The sequence below is a fragment of the Salvelinus namaycush genome, chromosome 10 (genome assembly GCF_016432855.1).
Source record: "Salvelinus namaycush isolate Seneca chromosome 10, SaNama_1.0, whole genome shotgun sequence".
Taxonomy (NCBI): domain Eukaryota; kingdom Metazoa; phylum Chordata; class Actinopteri; order Salmoniformes; family Salmonidae; genus Salvelinus; species Salvelinus namaycush.
In genome coordinates, this window is record NC_052316.1 from 45,338,967 (window position 1) to 45,356,804 (window position 17,838).

Below are 17,838 nucleotides of genomic sequence, written 5' to 3' on the forward strand. Positions count from 1 at the left end.
TAATGCATCTAAAATATATGTGAAGATAATGTGTCTTGAGTAGAATTTTAAATGTTGAGACAAGAAGAAGGGGATGGGTGTGGTGAAGATATAGACTAGTCTCTCTCCAGAATGGCTCAGAAGGGGAGGGGTGTGTGGTGAAGATATAGACTCGTCTCTCTCCAGAATGGCTCAGAAGGGGAGGGGTGTGGTGAAGATATAGACTAGTCTCTCTCCAGAATGGCTCAGAAGGGGAGGGGTGTGGTGAAGATATAGACTAGTCTCTCTCCAGAATGGCTCAGAAGGGGAGGGGTGTGTGGTGAAGATATAGACTAGTCTCTCTCCAGAATGGCTCAGAAGGGGAGGGGTGTGTGGTGAAGATATAGGCTCGTCTCTCTCCAGAATGGCTCAGAAGGGGAGGGGTGTGTGGTGAAGATATAGACTCGTCTCTCTCCAGAATGGCTCAGAAGGGGAGGGGTGTGTGGTGAAGATATAGACTAGTCTCTCTCCAGAATGGCTCAGAAGGGGAGGGGTGTGTGGTGAAGATATAGACTAGTCTCTCTCCAGAATGGCTCAGAAGGGGAGGGGTGTGGTGAAGATATAGACTAGTCTCTCTCCAGAATGGCTCAGAAGGGGAGGGGTGTGTGGTGAAGATATAGACTAGTCTCTCTCCAGAATGGCTCAGAAGGGGAGGGGTGTATGGTGAAGATATAGGCTAGTCACTCTCCAGAATGGCTCAGAAGGGGAGGGGTGTGTTGTGAAGATATAGACTAGTCTCTCTCCAGAATGGCTCAGAAGGGAAGGGGTGTGTGGTGAAGATATAGGCTCGTCTCTCTCCAGAATGGCTCAGAAGGGGAGGGGTGTGTGGTGAAGATATAGACTAGTCTCTCTCCAGAATGGCTCAGAAGGGGAGGGGTGTGGTGAAGATATAGACTAGTCTCTCTCCAGAATGGCTCAGAAGGGGAGGGGTGTATGGTGAAGATATAGGCTAGTCTCTCTCCAGAATGGCTGAGAAGGGGAGGGGTGTGGTGAAGATATAGGCTAGTCTCTCTCCAGAATGGCTCAGAAGGGGAGGGGTGTGTGGTGAAGATATAGACTAGTCTCTCTCCAGAATGGCTCAGAAGGGGAGGGGTGTGGTGAAGATATAGGCTCGTCTCTCTCCAGAATGGCTCAGAAGGGGAGGGGTGTGTGGTGAAGATATAGACTAGTCTCTCTCCAGAATGGCTCAGAAGGGGAGGGGTGTGTGGTGAAGATATAGGCTAGTCTCTCTCCAGACTGGCTCAGCAGGGGAGGGGTGTGTGGTGAAGATATAGACTAGTCTCTCTCCAGAATGGCTCAGAAGGGGAGGGGTGTGTGGTGAAGATATAGACTAGTCTCTCTCCAGACTGGCTCAGAAGGGGAGGGGGGTATGGTGAAGATATAGACTAGTCTCTCTCCAGACTGGCTCAGAAGGGGAGGGGTGTGGTGAAGATATAGACTAGTCTCTCTCCAGAATGGCTCAGAAGGGGAGGGGTGTGGTGAAGATATAGACTAGTCTCTCTCCAGAATGGCTCAGAAGGGGAGGGGTGTATGGTGAAGATATAGGCTAGTCTCTCTCCAGAATGGCTGAGAAGGGGAGGGGTGTGGTGAAGATATAGGCTAGTCTCTCTCCAGAATGGCTCAGAAGGGGAGGGGTGTGTGGTGAAGATATAGACTAGTCTCTCTCCAGAATGGCTCAGAAGGGGAGGGGTGTGGTGAAGATATAGGCTCGTCTCTCTCCAGAATGGCTCAGAAGGGGAGGGGGGTGTGGTGAAGATATAGACTAGTCTCTCTCCAGACTGGCTCAGAAGGGGAGGGGTGTGGTGAAGATATAGACTAGTCTCTCTCCAGAATGGCTCAGAAGGGGAGGGGGGTGTGGTGAAGCTATAGACTAGTCTCTCTCCAGAATGGCTCAGAAGGGGAGGGGTGTGTGGTGAAGATATAGACTAGTCTCTCTCCAGAATGGCTCAGAAGGGGAGGGGGGTGTGGTGAAGCTATAGACTAGTCTCTCTCCAGAATGGCTCAGAAGGGGAGGGGTGTGTGGTGAAGATATAGACTAGTCTCTCTCCAGAATGGCTTTGTTGTCAAGGTATTGTTGCTTCAATTTATCCACATAATTTTCCATCCTCATGATGCCATCTATTTTGTGAAGTACACCAGTCCCTTCTGCAGCAAAGCACCCCCACAACATGATGCTGCCACCCCTGTGCTTCACGGTTGGGATGGTGTTCTTCGGCTTGCAAGCATCCCCCTTTTTCCTCCAAACATAACGATGGTCATTATGGCCAAACAGTTATATTTTGTTTCATCAGACCAGAGGACATTTCTCCAAAAAGTACGATCTTTGTCCCCATGTGCAGTTGCAAACCGTAGTCTGGCTTTTTTATGGCGGTTTTGGAGCAGTGGCTTCTTCCTTGCTGAGCGGCCTTTCAGGTTATGTCGATATAGGACTCGTTTTACTGTGGATATAGATACTTCTATACCTGTTTCATCCAGCATCTTCACAAGGTCCTTTGCTGTTGTTCTGGGATTGATTTGCACTTTTCTCACCAAAGTATGTTCATCTCTAGGAGACAGAACGCATCTCCTTCCTGAGCGGTATGATGGCTGCGCTGTCCCATGGTGTTTATACTTGCGTACTATTGTTTGTACAGATGAACGTGGTACCTTCAGGTGTTTCGAAATTGCTCCCAAGGATGAACCAGACTTGTGGAGGTCTACATTTTTTTTTCTGAGGTCTTGGCTGATTTCTTTTTATTTTCCAATGATGTCAAGCAAAGAGACACTGAGTTTGAAGGTAGGCCTTGAAATACATCCACAGGTACACCTCCAATTGACTGAAATTATGTCAATTAGCCTATCAGAAACTTCTAAAGCCATGACATCCTTTTCTGGAATTTTCCAAGCTGTTTAAAGGCACAGTCAACTTAGTGTATGTAAACTTCTGACCCACTGGAATTGTGATACAGTGAATTATAAGTGAAATAATCTGTCTGTAAACAATTGTTGGAAAAATTACTTGTGTCATGCACAAAGTAGATGTCCTAACCGAGTTGCCAAAACTATAGTTTGTTAACAAGAAATTTGTAGAGTGGTTGAAAAACAAGTTTTAAGGACTCCAACCTAAGTGTATGTAAACTTCCGACTTCAACTGTATATGCGTCATGAGCATGCGTCTGGATTCTCTGTTCTGATCGCGTTGAGGGAGCGTGCATCTGGATTCTCTGTTCTGATCGTGTTGAGGGAGCGTGCTTCTGGTTTCTCTGTTCTGATCGTGTTGAGGGAGCGTGCATCTGGTTTCTCTGTTCTGATCGTGTTGAGGGAGCGTGCATCTGGTTTCTCTGTTCTGATTGTGTTGAGGGAGCGTGCATCTGGTTCCTCTGTTCTGATCGTGTTGAGGGAGCGTGCGTCTGGATTCTCTGTTCTGATCGTGTTGAGGGAGCGTGCGTCTGGATTCTCTGTTCTGATCGTGTTGAGGGAGTGTGCATCTGGTTCCTCTGTTCTGATCGTGTTGAGGGAGCGTGCATCTGGATTCTCTGTTCTGATCGTGTTGAGGGAGCGTGCTTCTGGTTTCTCTGTTCTGATCGTGTTGAGGGAGCGTGCATCTGGTTTCTCTGTTCTGATCGTGTTGAGGGAGCGTGCATCTGGTTTCTCTGTTCTGATCGTGTTGAGGGAGCGTGCTTCTGGTTTCTCTGTTCTGATCGTGTTGAGGGAGCGTGCATCTGGATTCTCTGTTCTGATCGTGTTGAGGGAGCGTGCGTCTGGATTCTCTGTTCTGATCGTGTTGAGGGAGTGTGCATCTGGTTCCTCTGTTCTGATCGTGTTGAGGGAGCGTGCTTCTGGTTCCTCTGTTCTGATCGTGTTGAGGGAGCGTGCGCGCCTGAGCACGCATAGAAGTACCAGGCCTGCTGTGCGGAAATGTAGGAACGTTTTTTGTTGTTGTTTTACATCCCTTGCGAATGATCATTTATTCAAACTATAGTTCCTCACACTAAGCTATTTGAAAAATCTGTCCAACAATCTCCCCCTCGATAATCAACAATCCCCAGTGTGAAAGAGCAATGGAAGTTATAGTCCTACTGCTGCATTGGTTTATGGGCTATGAGTTCCATGCGCTCATTTCTTTAGCCGCCGATGGATCACGGTGTATCAATGTGTCCATGTGGCTGGTGATCTCGCATGAATTGACTTTACTCCACAGATTTTTATCATTTTAATTCGCATTTTTATGATTATCCACGTGACAATGATTTTGAGAAAGGAAAACGTTGTTTTTGAAATGAAACCGTTCCATGAAAATGAACATATGAGAATCAGAAATGGAACGCAGAACGGTAGAAATTGTAGGATAAATTGTAAGCCTGAAACTCACGTCCTATAAAGTCTTTATAAAAGAATTGCCTCCACGTTTCCATGGTCGGATTTTGCCTTGAAGGCTACGTTGAAACAATGTAAGACATGCCTCATAATGTGAAATATAACATTTAGGTTTCAAACAATTAAGTATGTTTTCAAAATGCGTTCTGCCTCCAGCTCACATTGTAAAGTGGTGGGTGAAGAGCTGATAGCCTGTTGCCTGCCCTTGAATGGTGAATGGGAGGTGTGCTTCAATTTCCAGTTGAGAAATAAACACAGTATCTTCTTTTAATCGTCCATCAAAACGGTTTTTAACACGCGATTGCATTTTAAATTGTTGCGCAACGAAAGCACATTTTACTCCAGCAGCAACCAGCTGAGGTGCCTCAGGAGAAATCCTGCTCAAAATAGGCTCTGTATGCTGTGCACATGTGATTCGTTGTGTTGTATAAATAAGATACATGATGACTAACGAAAATACACACAAGCCAATTGGATTCCACTAAATTATGCAAATTAACCTACAGACCGATAAACATGACGGTCAAATGTACTTACATGGACTGGTATTTCCATCAATGAGTAAAAAGCATTATTTTGCAATGGCATTTTTTTTTCTCCCGGGTCATTATGGCCGGCAACAGATCAGGCAACAGTTTTATTTATCGGCTAAAAGCCATCAATTGCTGGCTAACAGAAACCCTGTGTGTGTGTTTTAGAGGAGTCTCAAGGGGGAGGTGTGGGGGTAAGAGGGAGGGGAGTGTTCTTTCAGCTAATTGTCAGTAATTACTCATTAGTGAAGGTCAAAGTGTTGATGCTTTAATTCTTGCTTTAGTCAAACAACGTGCCTCTCTCATCTGCCCCTCCTCTCTCCTCCGCCCCTCCTCTCTTCTCCGCCCCTCCTCTCTCATCTGCCCCTCCTCTCTCATCTGCCCCTCCTCTCTCCTCCGCCCCTCCTCTCTCCTCCGCCCCTCCTCTCTCCTCCGCCCCTCCTCTCTCCTCCGCCCCTCCTCTCTTCTCCGCCACTCCTCTCTCTCTCATCTGCCCCTCCTCTCTCCTCTGCCCCTCCTCTCTCCTCCGCCCCTCATCTCTTCTCCGCCACTCCTCTCTCTCTCATCTGCCCCTCCTCTCTCCTCCGCCCCTCCTCTCTCCTCCGCCCCTCATCTCTTCTCCGCCACTCCTCTCTCTCTCATCTGCCCCTCCTCTCTCCTCTGCCCCTCCTCTCTCCTCCGCCCCTCCTCTCTCTCTCATCTGCCCCTCCTCTCTCCTCTGCCCCTCCTCTCTCCTCTGCCCATCCTCTCTGCTCTGCCCCTCCTCTCTCCTCTGCCCCTCCTCTCTCCTCTGCCCCTCTGCCCCTCCTCTCTCCTCTGCCCCTCCTCTCTCCTCTGCCCCTCCTCTCTCCTCTGCCCCTCTGCCCCTCCTCTCTCCTCTGCCCCTCTGCCCCTCCTCTCTCCTCTGCCCCTCCTCTCTCCTCCGCCACTCCTCTCTCCTCTGCCCCTCCTCTCTCCTCTGCCCCTCCTCTCTCCTCTGCCCCTCTGCCCCTCCTCTCTCCTCTGCCCCTCCTCTCTCCTCTGCCCCTCCTCTCTCCTCTGCCCCTCTGCCCCTCCTCTCTCCTCTGCCCCTCTGCCCCTCCTCTCTCCTCTGCCCCTCCTCTCTCCTCCACCACTCCTCTCTCCTCTGCCCCTCCTCTCTCCTCCACCACTCCTCTCTCCTCCACCACTCCTCTCTCCTCCGCCCCTCCTCTCTCCTCCGCCACTCCTCTCTCCTCTGCCCCTCCTCTCTCCTCTGCCCCTCCTCTCTCCTCTGCCCCTCCTCTCTCCTCTGCCCCTCCTCTCTCCTCTGCCCCTCCTCTCTCCTCCGCCACTCCTCTCTCCTCTGCCCCTCCTCTCTCCTCTGCCCCTCCTCTCTCCTCTGCCCCTCCTCTCTGCTCTGCCCCTCCTCTTTCCTCCACCACTCCTCTCTCCTCTGCCCCTCCTCTCTCCTCTGCCCCTCCTCTCTGCTCTGCCTCTCCTCTCTGCTCTGCCCCTCCTCTCTGCTCTGCCTCTCCTCTCTGCTCTGCCTCTCCTCTCTGCTCTGCCCCTCCTCTCTGCTCTGCCTCTCCTCTCTGCTCTGCCCCTCCTCTCTCCTCTGCCTCTCCTCTCTGCTCTGCCTCTCCTCTCTCCTCTGCCCCTCCTCTCTGCTCTGCCCTTCCCCTCTGCTCTGCCCCTCCTCTCTCCTATGCCCCTCCTCTCTGCTCTGCCCCTCCTCTCTCCTATGCCCCTCCTCTCTGCTCTGCCTCTCCTCTCTGCTCTGCCCCTCCTCTCTGCTCTGCCCCTCCTCTCTGCTCCGCCCCTCCTCTCTCCTCCGCCACTCCTCTCTGCTCTGCCCCTCCTCTCTCCTCTGCCCCTCCTCTCTCCTCTGCCCCTCCTCTCTCCTCTGCCCCTCCTCTCTGCTCTGCCCCTCCTCTCTCCTCTGCCCCTCCTCTCTGCTCTGCCCCTCCTCTCTGCTCTGCCCCTCCTCTCTGCTCTGCCCCTCTGCTCTACACAGAACAGAATGCAGCTCCACATATCTATTTTGAGGGCTCAGAGTGCCATGTCAGTCCAACCCATCACACGCACGATCACACTCACACAGACGCACGATCACACTCACACAGACGCATGGACAGACACAGACACATGCACATACACACCCGTGCACACAGTTAAACACACACACACACACACACTGTACTGATTGCTTCACAGCTGACTGTCCTTTTCTAATTTTTTTTTATTTCTCTGGTATCTATTATCCCTCTCTGTCAGTCTTATCGTTTTTATTTGATTTCTCTGCTATCTATTATCCCTGTCTGTCAGTCTTATCGTTTTTATTTGATTTCTCTGGTATCTATTATCCCTGTCTGTCAGTCTTATCGTTTTTATTTTATTTCTCTGCTATCTATTATCCCTGTCTGTCAGTCTTATCGTTTTTATTTTATTTCTCTGATATCTATTATCCCTGTCTGTCAGTCTTATCGTTTTTATTTTATTTCTCTGGTATCTATTATCCCTGTCTGTCAGTCTTATCATTTTTATTTTATTTCTCTGCTATCTATTATCCCTGTCTGTCAGTCTTATCGTTTTTATTTTATTTCTCTGCTATCTATTATCCCTGTCTGTCAGTCTTATCGTTTTTATTTGATTTCTCTGGTATCTATTATCCCTGTCTGTCAGTCTTATCATTTTTATTTTATTTCTCTGCTATCTATTATCCCTGTCTGTCAGTCTTATCGTTTTTATTTGATTTCTCTGGTATCTATTATCCCTGTCTGTCAGTCTTATCATTTTTATTTGATTTCTCTGCTATCTATTATCCCTGTCTGTCAGTCTTATCATTTTTATTTGATTTCTCTGCTATCTATTATCCCTGTCTGTCAGTCTTATCGTTTTTATTTTATTTCTCTGGTATCTATTCCCCCTGTCTGTCAGTTATTTTCCTTGAAAACACACAGGGGTACAAAAGATGTCACATGTTTGAGTCCTCCTCCCTGCCAAAATACACAGTGTTCACAGTGTCTAGCCAGCGGTATTAGAGAACATGGAGAGAGGGAGGTAAGAAAACTAAACTGCCTCCTCCTCGTACCTCAGGGACAGAGGGAGGTATGAAAACTAAACTGCCTCCTCCTCGTACCTCAGGGACAGAGGGAGGTATGAAAACTAAACTGCCTCCTCCTCGTACCTCAGGGACAGAGGGAGGTATGGAAACTAAACTGCCTCCTCCTCGTACCTCAGGGACAGAGGGAGGTAAGAAAACTAAACTGCCTCCTCCTCGTACCTCAGGGACAGAGGGAGGTATGAAAACTAAACTGCCTCCTCCTCGTACCTCAGGGACAGAGGGAGGTATGAAAACTAAACTGCCTCCTCCTCGTACCTCAGGGACAGAGGGAGGTATGGAAACTAAACTGCCTCCTCCTCGTACCTCAGGGACAGAGGGAGGTATGAAAACTAAACTGCCTCCTCCTCGTACCTCAGGGACAGAGGGAGGTATGGAAACTAAACTGCCTCCTCCTTGTACCTCAGGGACAGAGGGAGGTATGAAAACTAAACTGCCTCCTCCTCGTACCTCAGGGACAGAGGGAGGTATGAAAACTAAACTGCCTCCTCCTCGTACCTCAGGGACAGAGGGAGGTATGGAAACTAAACTGCCTCCTCCTCGTACCTCAGGGACAGAGGGAGGTATGAAAACTAAACTGCCTCCTCCTCGTACCTCAGGGACAGAGGGAGGTATGGAAACTAAACTGCCTCCTCCTCGTACCTCAGGGACAGAGGGAGGTATGGAAACTAAACTGCCTCCTCCTCGTACCTCAGGGACAGAGGGAGGTATGAAAACTAAACTGCCTCCTCCTCGTACCTCAGGGACAGAGGGAGGTATGGAAACTAAACTGCCTCCTCCTCGTACCTCAGGGACAGAGGGAGGTATGGAAACTAAACTGCCTCCTCCTCGTACCTCAGGGACAGAGGGAGGTATGAAAACTAAACTGCCTCCTCCTCGTACCTCAGGGACAGAGGGAGGTAAGAAAACTAAACTGCCTCCTCCTCGTACCTCAGGGACAGAGGGAGGTATGGAAACTAAACTGCCTCCTCCTCGTACCTCAGGGACAGAGGGAGGTATGAAAACTAAACTGCCTCCTCCTCGTACCTCAGGGACAGAGGGAGGTATGGAAACTAAACTGCCTCCTCCTCGTACCTCAGGGACAGAGGGAGGTATGAAAACTAAACTGCCTCCTCCTCGTACCTCAGGGACAGAGGGAGGTATGGAAACTAAACTGCCTCCTCCTCGTACCTCAGGGACAGAGGGAGGTATGAAAACTAAACTGCCTCCTCCTCGTACCTCAGGGACAGAGGGAGGTATGGAAACTAAACTGCCTCCTCCTCGTACCTCAGGGACAGAGGGAGGTATGAAAACTAAACTGCCTCCTCCTCGTACCTCAGGGACAGAGGGAGGTATGGAAACTAAACTGCCTCCTCCTCGTACCTCAGGGACAGAGGGAGGTATGAAAACTAAACTGCCTCCTCCTCGTACCTCAGGGACAGAGGGAGGTATGAAAACTAAACTGCCTCCTCCTCGTACCTCAGGGACAGAGGGAGGTATGAAAACTAAACTGCCTCCTCGTACCTCAGGGACAGAGGGAGGTATGGAAACTAAACTGCCTCCTCCTCGTACCTCAGGGACAGAGGGAGGTATGGAAACTAAACTGCCTCCTCCTCGTACCTCAGGGACAGAGGGAGGTATGGAAACTAAACTGCCTCCTCCTCGTACCTCAGGGACAGAGGGAGGTAAGAAAACTAAACTGCCTCCTCCTCGTACCTCAGGGACAGAGGGAGGTAAGAAAACTAAACTGCCTCCTCCTCGTACCTCAGGGACAGAGGGAGGTATGAAAACTAAACTGCCTCCTCCTCGTACCTCAGGGACAGAGGGAGGTATGGAAACTAAACTGCCTCCTCCTCGTACCTCAGGGACAGAGGGAGGTATGGAAACTAAACTGCCTCCTCCTCGTACCTCAGGGACAGAGGGAGGTATGGAAACTAAACTGCCTCCTCCTCGTACCTCAGGGACAGAGGGAGGTATGAAAACTAAACTGCCTCCTCCTCGTACCTCAGGGACAGAGGGAGGTAAGAAAACTAAACTGCCTCCTCCTCGTACCTCAGGGACAGAGGGAGGTATGGAAACTAAACTGCCTCCTCCTCGTACCTCAGGGACAGAGGGAGGTAAGAAAACTAAACTGCCTCCTCCTCGTACCTCAGGGACAGAGGGAGGTATGAAAACTAAACTGCCTCCTCCTCGTACCTCAGGGACAGAGGGAGGTAAGAAAACTAAACTGCCTCCTCCTCGTACCTCAGGGACAGAGGGAGGTATGGAAACTAAACTGCCTCCTCCTCGTACCTCAGGGACAGAGGGAGGTAAGAAAACTAAACTGCCTCCTCCTCGTACCTCAGGGACAGAGGGAGGTATGAAAACTAAACTGCCTCCTCCTCGTACCTCAGGGACAGAGGGAGGTATGAAAACTAAACTGCCTCCTCCTCGTACCTCAGGGACAGAGGGAGGTATGAAAACTAAACTGCCTCCTCCTCGTACCTCAGGGACAGAGGGAGGTAAGAAAACTAAACTGCCTCCTCCTCGTACCTCAGGGACAGAGGGAGGTATGAAAACTAAACTGCCTCCTCCTCGTACCTCAGGGACAGAGGGAGGTATTAAAACTAAACTGCCTCCTCCTCGTACCTCAGGGACAGAGGGAGGTATGAAAACTAAACTGCCTCCTCCTTGTACCTCAGGGACAGAGGGAGGTATGAAAACTAAACTGCCTCCTCCTTGTACCTCAGGGACAGAGGGAGGTATGGAAACTAAACTGCCTCCTCCTCGTACCTCAGTGACAGAGGGAGGTATGAAAACTAAACTGCCTCCTCCTCGTACCTCAGGGACAGAGGGAGGTAAGAAAACTAAACTGCCTCCTCCTCGTACCTCAGGGACAGAGGGAGGTAAGAAAACTAAACTGCCTCCTCCTCGTACCTCAGGGACAGAGGGAGGTATGAAAACTAAACTGCCTCCTCCTCGTACCTCAGGGACAGAGGGAGGTAAGAAAACTAAACTGCCTCCTCCTCGTACCTCAGGGACAGAGGGAGGTATGAAAACTAAACTGCCTCCTCCTCGTACCTCAGGGACAGAGGGAGGTATGAAAACTAAACTGCCTCCTCCTCGTACCTCAGGGACAGAGGGAGGTAAGAAAACTAAACTGCCTCCTCCTCGTACCTCAGGGACAGAGGGAGGTAAGAAAACTAAACTGCCTCCTCCTCGTACCTCAGGGACAGAGGGAGGTAAGAAAACTAAACTGCCTCCTCCTCGTACCTCAGGGATAGAGGGAGGTATGAAAACTAAACTGCCTCCTCCTCGTACCTCAGGGACAGAGGGAGGTAAGAAAACTAAACTGCCTCCTCCTCGTACCTCAGGGACAGAGGGAGGTATGAAAACTAAACTGCCTCCTCCTCGTACCTCAGGGACAGAGGGAGGTATGGAAACTAAACTGCCTCCTCCTCGTACCTCAGGGACAGAGGGAGGTATGAAAACTAATCTGCCTCCTCCTCGTACCTCAGGGACAGAGGGAGGTATGAAAACTAAACTGCCTCCTCCTCGTACCTCAGGGACAGAGGGAGGTATGAAAACTAAACTGCCTCCTCCTCGTACCTCAGGGACAGAGGGAGGTATGAAAACTAAACTGCCTCCTCCTCGTACCTCAGGGACAGAGGGAGGTATGAAAACTAAACTGCCTCCTCCTCCTCGTACCTCAGGGACAGAGGGAGGTATGAAAACTAAACTGCCTCCTCCTCGTACCTCAGGGACAGAGGGAGGTATGAAAACTAAACTGCCTCCTCCTCGTACCTCAGGGACAGAGGGAGGTAAGAAAACTAAACTGCCTCCTCCTCGTACCTCAGGGACAGAGGGAGGTAAGAAAACTAAACTGCCTCCTCCTCGTACCTCAGGGACAGAGGGAGGTATGGAAACTAAACTGCCTCCTCCTCGTACCTCCTCAGATCAACTTGAAGTAAAAGCCTATGTGAGTCAGCTTCTTCTGTCAGTGCTTTTAGGGAAACACACACACACACACACACACACACACACACACACACACACACACACACACACACACAGACATCATTATTACCCTAAAAGCTTTGTTTTGAATTAAAGGTTTCATTTGGCCAATGAGGAAACACATTAGTGTGGTGTACCACACATTAACCAATCAATGTGCAACATGTCTTTATGAATGCTAATTATGTCTTTCAGGGCGATGTGTTTTATGTGGGCCATCGCTTATTATTCCAACTCCACGTGAATTTGAAGAGGTGTGTATTATTCGAGCTGTTCCCTGAAGACTTGTTGGGTGTAATAGACTGGTATGAAAGCTGCTCCGGTCTCTACTCTATAGGGAGCAGAGCCTCCAGGCATGCTAGCTTAACTTCACTGTCAGTCAGGTGCTATGGGCCGCTGAAGGAATTCATTCATTGCAGTTGATTTTCAGTGTGTGTTCCTTTAAATGTCTTACATTTTTTAAAAACATTTTTTAGTCATTTAGCAGACGCTCTTATCCAGAGCAACTTACAGTAGAGTGCATACATTTTACATACTGAGACAAGGATATCCCTACCGGCCAAACCCTCCCTAACCCGGACGACGCTATGCCAATTGTGCGTCGCCCCACGGACCTCCCGGTTGCGGCCGGCTGCGACAGAGCCTGGGCGCGAACCCAGCCCTGTGACAATGCAGAGGCGGATGCAAGATGCAAGCAACGATGGTTTAATGAATACAGTTTACAGCAGCAACAGGACAGACAGACTGTACTCAGACGGAATCCGACCCAGGGACTAGGGCGCATATACTGATGATAGCGTGCTGAGAAATCCAGGGGAATGTGTCCGGATGGGTAGGAAGGAGCACAGAAGATAATCCACACAAGGGCGGCGAGAGAAAGAGCCCAGACACACGACACAACCTCAGGGAAGTAACAATGATCTGACAACAAGAAACACTGGTTACAGAACATATAAAGGGAAGATAAGTGATTCCAGCTGGCGCAGACAATCAGGCCGAGATTGGGAACCACGCCCACACAAACACGGGAGAGAGAGAGAGAGAGAGAGAGAGAGAGAAAGAGAGAGAAAAAGAGAAAGAGAGAGGGAGGCAGTGGATTCATGAACCGTGACAATACCCCCCCCCCTAGGAACGCCTCTTGGCGTTCCCAGGCGAATTTACCTGTCGATTGAAATCATCGATAAGGGAGTGATCCAGAATGTCCCTAGCAGGTACCCAACTTCTCTCCTCCGGACCGTAACCCTCCCAGTCCACCAGGTACTGGATTCCGCGTCCCCTCCTTCTAGAGTCCAAAATACGATTGACAGAAAAGGTGGGTTCCCCATCAACAAGTCGTGGCGGCGGGGGAACCGGGACCGGCGGGTTAATGCGTGCCTGAAACACAGGTTTTATTTTAGACACATGAAAGGTAGGATGAATTCTCCTATACGCCGGAGGAAGCTTGAGCCGGACCGCCACCGGACTAATGATCCTGGTGACTTTGAACGGGCCGATAAATTTGGGGGCAAGCTTGTTCGAAACGGATCGGAGTGGAATGTTCTTAGTAGAAAGCCACACTCCTTGGCCAACGACGTATACCGGAGGCTTCGACCGGCGGCGATCGGCCTTAGCCTTGGTGCGCGCCCCCACCCGGAGAAGAGTCTCACGGGCTCTGCTCCATGCGTGACGGCACCTCTGGATGAAAGCGTGAGCGGAGGGAACAGTGACCTCGGACTCCGTACTGGGAAAGATAGGTGGCTGGTAACCTAAACTACACTCAAACGGAGAGAGACCCGTGGCTGCCACTGGCAACGAATTGTGAGCGTACTCAACCATAGAGAGTTGTTGACTCCAGGAAGAGGGATTCTTAGAAACCAAACATCGCAACACTCTCTCCAAATCTTGGTTGGCCCTCTCCGTTTGACCGTTGCTCTGGGGATGAAACCCTGAAGACAGACTGACACTCGCTCCCAGTAACCTACAAAACTCTTGCCAAAACTTGGACACAAATTGGGGCCCCCTGTCAGAAACTACGTCCATAGGCAGGCCATGTAAGCGAAAGACGTGATCCACGACAGTTACCGCTGTCTCCTTGGCAGATGGTAATTTAGGCAAGGGAATAAAATGAGCCGCCTTCGAGAACCGGTCCACCACGGTCAAAACAACCGTCTTGCCCTGGGAGGGCGGGAGGGCGGTAACAAAATCTAGCGCGATGTGGGACCAGGGTCTCGAAGGGACCGACAGCGGTTGGAGTAACCCATCTGGAGGTCGATTAGAAGTCTTCCCAGTGGCACAAACCGAGCAAGCCAAGACAAAACTGTGAATGTCACGAGCCATCAGTGGCCACCAAAAGCGTTGCTTAACCAAAAAGCTAGTGCGGCTGACTCCTGGATGACACGCTACGTTGGAGCAATGCCCCCACCGAATAACATCGGACCGACACCCCTCCGGCACAAACAACCGATTAGGCGGGCAACCGGGCGGAGGCTTTACCCCTTCTAAGGCCGTTTTGACCCTCGATTCAACCTCCCATGTGAGTGTGGAGACCACTAGGGTCCCGGGTAGGATGCACTCGGGAATGGATGGGCGTTCGGAATGGTCAAAAATGCGAGAAAGGGAATCGGGTTTGACATTCTTGGAACCCGGGCGATACGAGAGAGAGAAGTCAAAACGTCCGAAAAAGAGTGCCCACCGCGCCTGCCTGGAGTTGAGTCGCTTGGCGGTTCTGATATATTCCAAATTTTTGTGATCGGTCCAAACTATAAAAGGTACCCCCGAACCCTCTAACCAATGGCGCCACTCCTCCAGTGCTAACTTCACTGCCAACAACTCTCTGTTGCCAATGTCGTAGTTGCGTTCCGCAGGTGATAACCGATGGGACAGGAACGCGCAAGGGTGCATCTTGTCGTCAGAAGAGGAACGTTGGGAAAGTACCGCACCTACCCCCACCTCTGAAGCGTCCACCTCCACCACGAACTGACGCGAGGGATCGGGAGCTATGAGGATGGGGGCCGAAACAAAGCGGCTCTTGAGTTTGGCGAATGCAGCCTCGGCTGTATCGGACCACCTGAACGTCACTCTGGGGGAGGTTAAGGCGGTAAGAGAAGCGACTATCTGGCTAAAGTTGCGAACGAAACGCCGGTAGAAATTGGCGAATCCCAGAAACCTCTGTAGGGCCTTACGGGAATCTGGGCTTGGCCAATCCACCACAGCCTTAACCTTGTCAGGATCCATGTGAATACCTTCAGTCGAGACGATGTAACCTAGGAATGGAACGGATTGTGCATGAAAAATGCATTTCTCCGCCTTGACAAAAAGTCCATTCTCCAACAACCTCTGAAGCACTCGTCTGACGTGCTGAACGTGTTCCTGGAGAGAAGAAGAAAAAATCAGTATGTCATCCAGGTAAACATATATGAACTGATCAATCATATCTCTCAGCACGTCATTGACGAGTGCCTGGAAAACCGCTGGGGAGTTGGATAGCCCAAAAGGCATGACCAAATATTCGAAGTGCCCTCTGGGGGTGTTAAACGCGGTCTTCCATTCATCCCCCCTCCTTATGCGAACCAAATGATATGCATTACGTAAATCCAACTTAGTGAACACGGATGCTCCCTGTAACCTTTCAAAGGCTGAGGACATCAACGGTAAGGGATAGGTATTCTTCACTGTGATGTTATTCAACCCACGGTAATCAATGCAAGGACGCAGAGATCCGTCCTTCTTCCCCACAAAGAAGAACCCCGCCCCCGCTGGAGAAGAGGAAGGACGAATGAATCCAGAGGCCAGAGAATCAGAGATGTATCTCTCCATAGCCTCCCTCTCAGGAACAGAGAGTGAATATAACTTGCCTTTAGGCGGAGACTCACCTGGCAATAATTCTATTGCACAGTCATAGGGACGATGCGGAGGAAGAGAAGCAGCACGGGACTTGCTGAACACCTCCTTCAGGTCGAGGTATTCAACGGGCACGTTAGACAAATCCACTGCCTCCTCTAGAAACACAGAATCAGACACAGATGAACAAGCAGACACTAAACAGGACTCAAGACACTTGTTACTCCACATGGATATAGAGTTATGACCCCAGTCAACTCTGGGGTTGTGTTGGGTGAGCCAAGGGTGGCCGAGAACTAATGGTGCAAGGGGTGAGTCCATGAGTAGAAATGATAGTGTCTCAGTGTGATTGCCAGAAGTGATGAGTGTGATAGGTTCAGTGGTGTGAGAAATGTTGGGGAGTTCTTGACCATTGAGAGCGTTGACGGATATCTTGTGCGTGAGTGAGGTGATAGGAATCTGGAGTTTGTGAGCGAGCTTGAAGTCCATAAAATTACCCTCTGCTCCTGAGTCCAGTAAGGCTTGGGTGTCGTGCGTGTGGGTGGCCCATCTTAGTCTTACCGGGAGGAGAGTAGATGATGAGGTCTTCTCTGTGGTGACACCACCCGATAGTAGCCTCATACTTACTACCGGGCCTGATCTTTTACCGGGCAGGAGTGGATAAAGTGGCCCGCTCTACCACAGTAGAGACAGAGTCCTTGGGATCTCCGCCTCTCCCTCTCTTCCCGGGAGAGGCGAGCTCTCCCCAGCTGCATGGGTTCGTGAGCGGAGGCTGAACTGGCCGTGTTCCCGCCGCTGGCATGCCAGCCCTCCGTGTCGTTATACGGTCTGTTAGGGCATGCTCGGCGGCCAATACGACTCAGACGAGCGTCGACCCTCAAGGCTAGTTCCACTAGTCCATTTAAACTCCTGGGAAGGTCCAGAACATAAATCTCCTTCTGGATCCGGTCCTCCAGCCCATGCAGGAACATGTCCCACTGCGCCTCCTCGTTCCACTGACACTCTGCGGCCAGAGTGCGGAATTGGATGGAGTATTCCGATACTGAACGGTCTCCTTGGCGAAGGTCAGCGAGTAGTCTGGCCGCCTCCCTACCCGCCACTGCCCGATCGAAGACCCTTCTCATCTCCTCGGAGAGTGTCTGGAAAGAGGTGCAGCATGGGTCCTGGTTCGCCCACACCGCCGTTCCCCAAAGAGCCGCTTTGCCTGATAGCAGTGTGAGTACGAATGCTACCTTAGACTGTTCACGGTTGAAGGTCCGTGGCTGCAACGAGAAATGCATGGAACATCTCGTAAGAAAAGCTCTGCAATAGTCAGGATCACCTGAATAACCCTCTGGTGTCGGTAGCCGTGGCTCTAGCTGGGAATCCGGCTCTGGCGGGGCGGGTTGAACTGCCGGTGTAGGTGGCGCAGCGAGACCCCTCAGATGTTGTAATTGTTGGGTCAGCTGGGATACCTGCGTCGCAAGGGCTTGTACTGCCCGACCTGTGCTGGAGATGTTCTCCTCTTGTTGATCCATTCTCGTGATACTGCGGGAAATGAATTCGGTCAGACTCGTTGAACTCGCTGCATCCATGGTAAGGTCAGATCATTCTGTGACAATGCAGAGGCGGATGCAAGATGCAAGCAACGATGGTTTAATGAATACAGTTTACAGCAGCAACAGGACAGACAGACTGTACTCAGACGGAATCCGACCCAGGGACTAGGGCGCATATACTGATGATAGCGTGCTGAGAAATCCAGGGGAATGTGTCCGGATGGGTAGGAAGGAGCACAGAAGATAATCCACACAAGGGCGGCGAGAGAAAGAGCCCAGACACACAACACAACCTCAGGGAAGTAACAATGATCTGACAACAAGAAACACTGGTTACAGAACATATAAAGGGAAGATAAGTGATTCCAGCTGGCGCAGACAATCAGGCCGAGATTGGGAACCACGCCCACACAAACACGGGAGAGAGAGAGAGAGAGAGAGAGAGAGAGAGAGAGAAAAAGAGAAAGAGAAAGAGAGAGGGAGGCAGTGGATTCATGAACCGTGACAATACCCCCCCCCC

The 17,838-nt window shown here is 50.7% G+C and overlaps 1 protein-coding gene across 4 annotated transcripts in view; it reads left to right on the forward strand.

The window, feature by feature from the left end:
• rxrgb (retinoid X receptor, gamma b) overlaps positions 1–17,838 on the forward strand; it is a 101,988-nt gene that overhangs the window by 11,834 nt on the left and 72,316 nt on the right. The window contains exons 1-2 of one of the 4 annotated variants that reach the window (XM_039002984.1): positions 11,782–11,923; positions 12,157–12,215. The exons of 2 other annotated variants lie outside the window; for them this stretch is intronic. In XM_039002984.1, coding sequence (XP_038858912.1) covers positions 11,864–11,923; positions 12,157–12,215 — 119 coding nt within the window. In that variant the 5' untranslated portion in view covers positions 11,782–11,863. Of the gene's footprint in view, positions 1–11,781; positions 11,924–12,156; positions 12,216–17,838 lie in introns of those variants that run through there. One more of the 4 variants, XM_039002985.1, reaches the window with a different exon arrangement.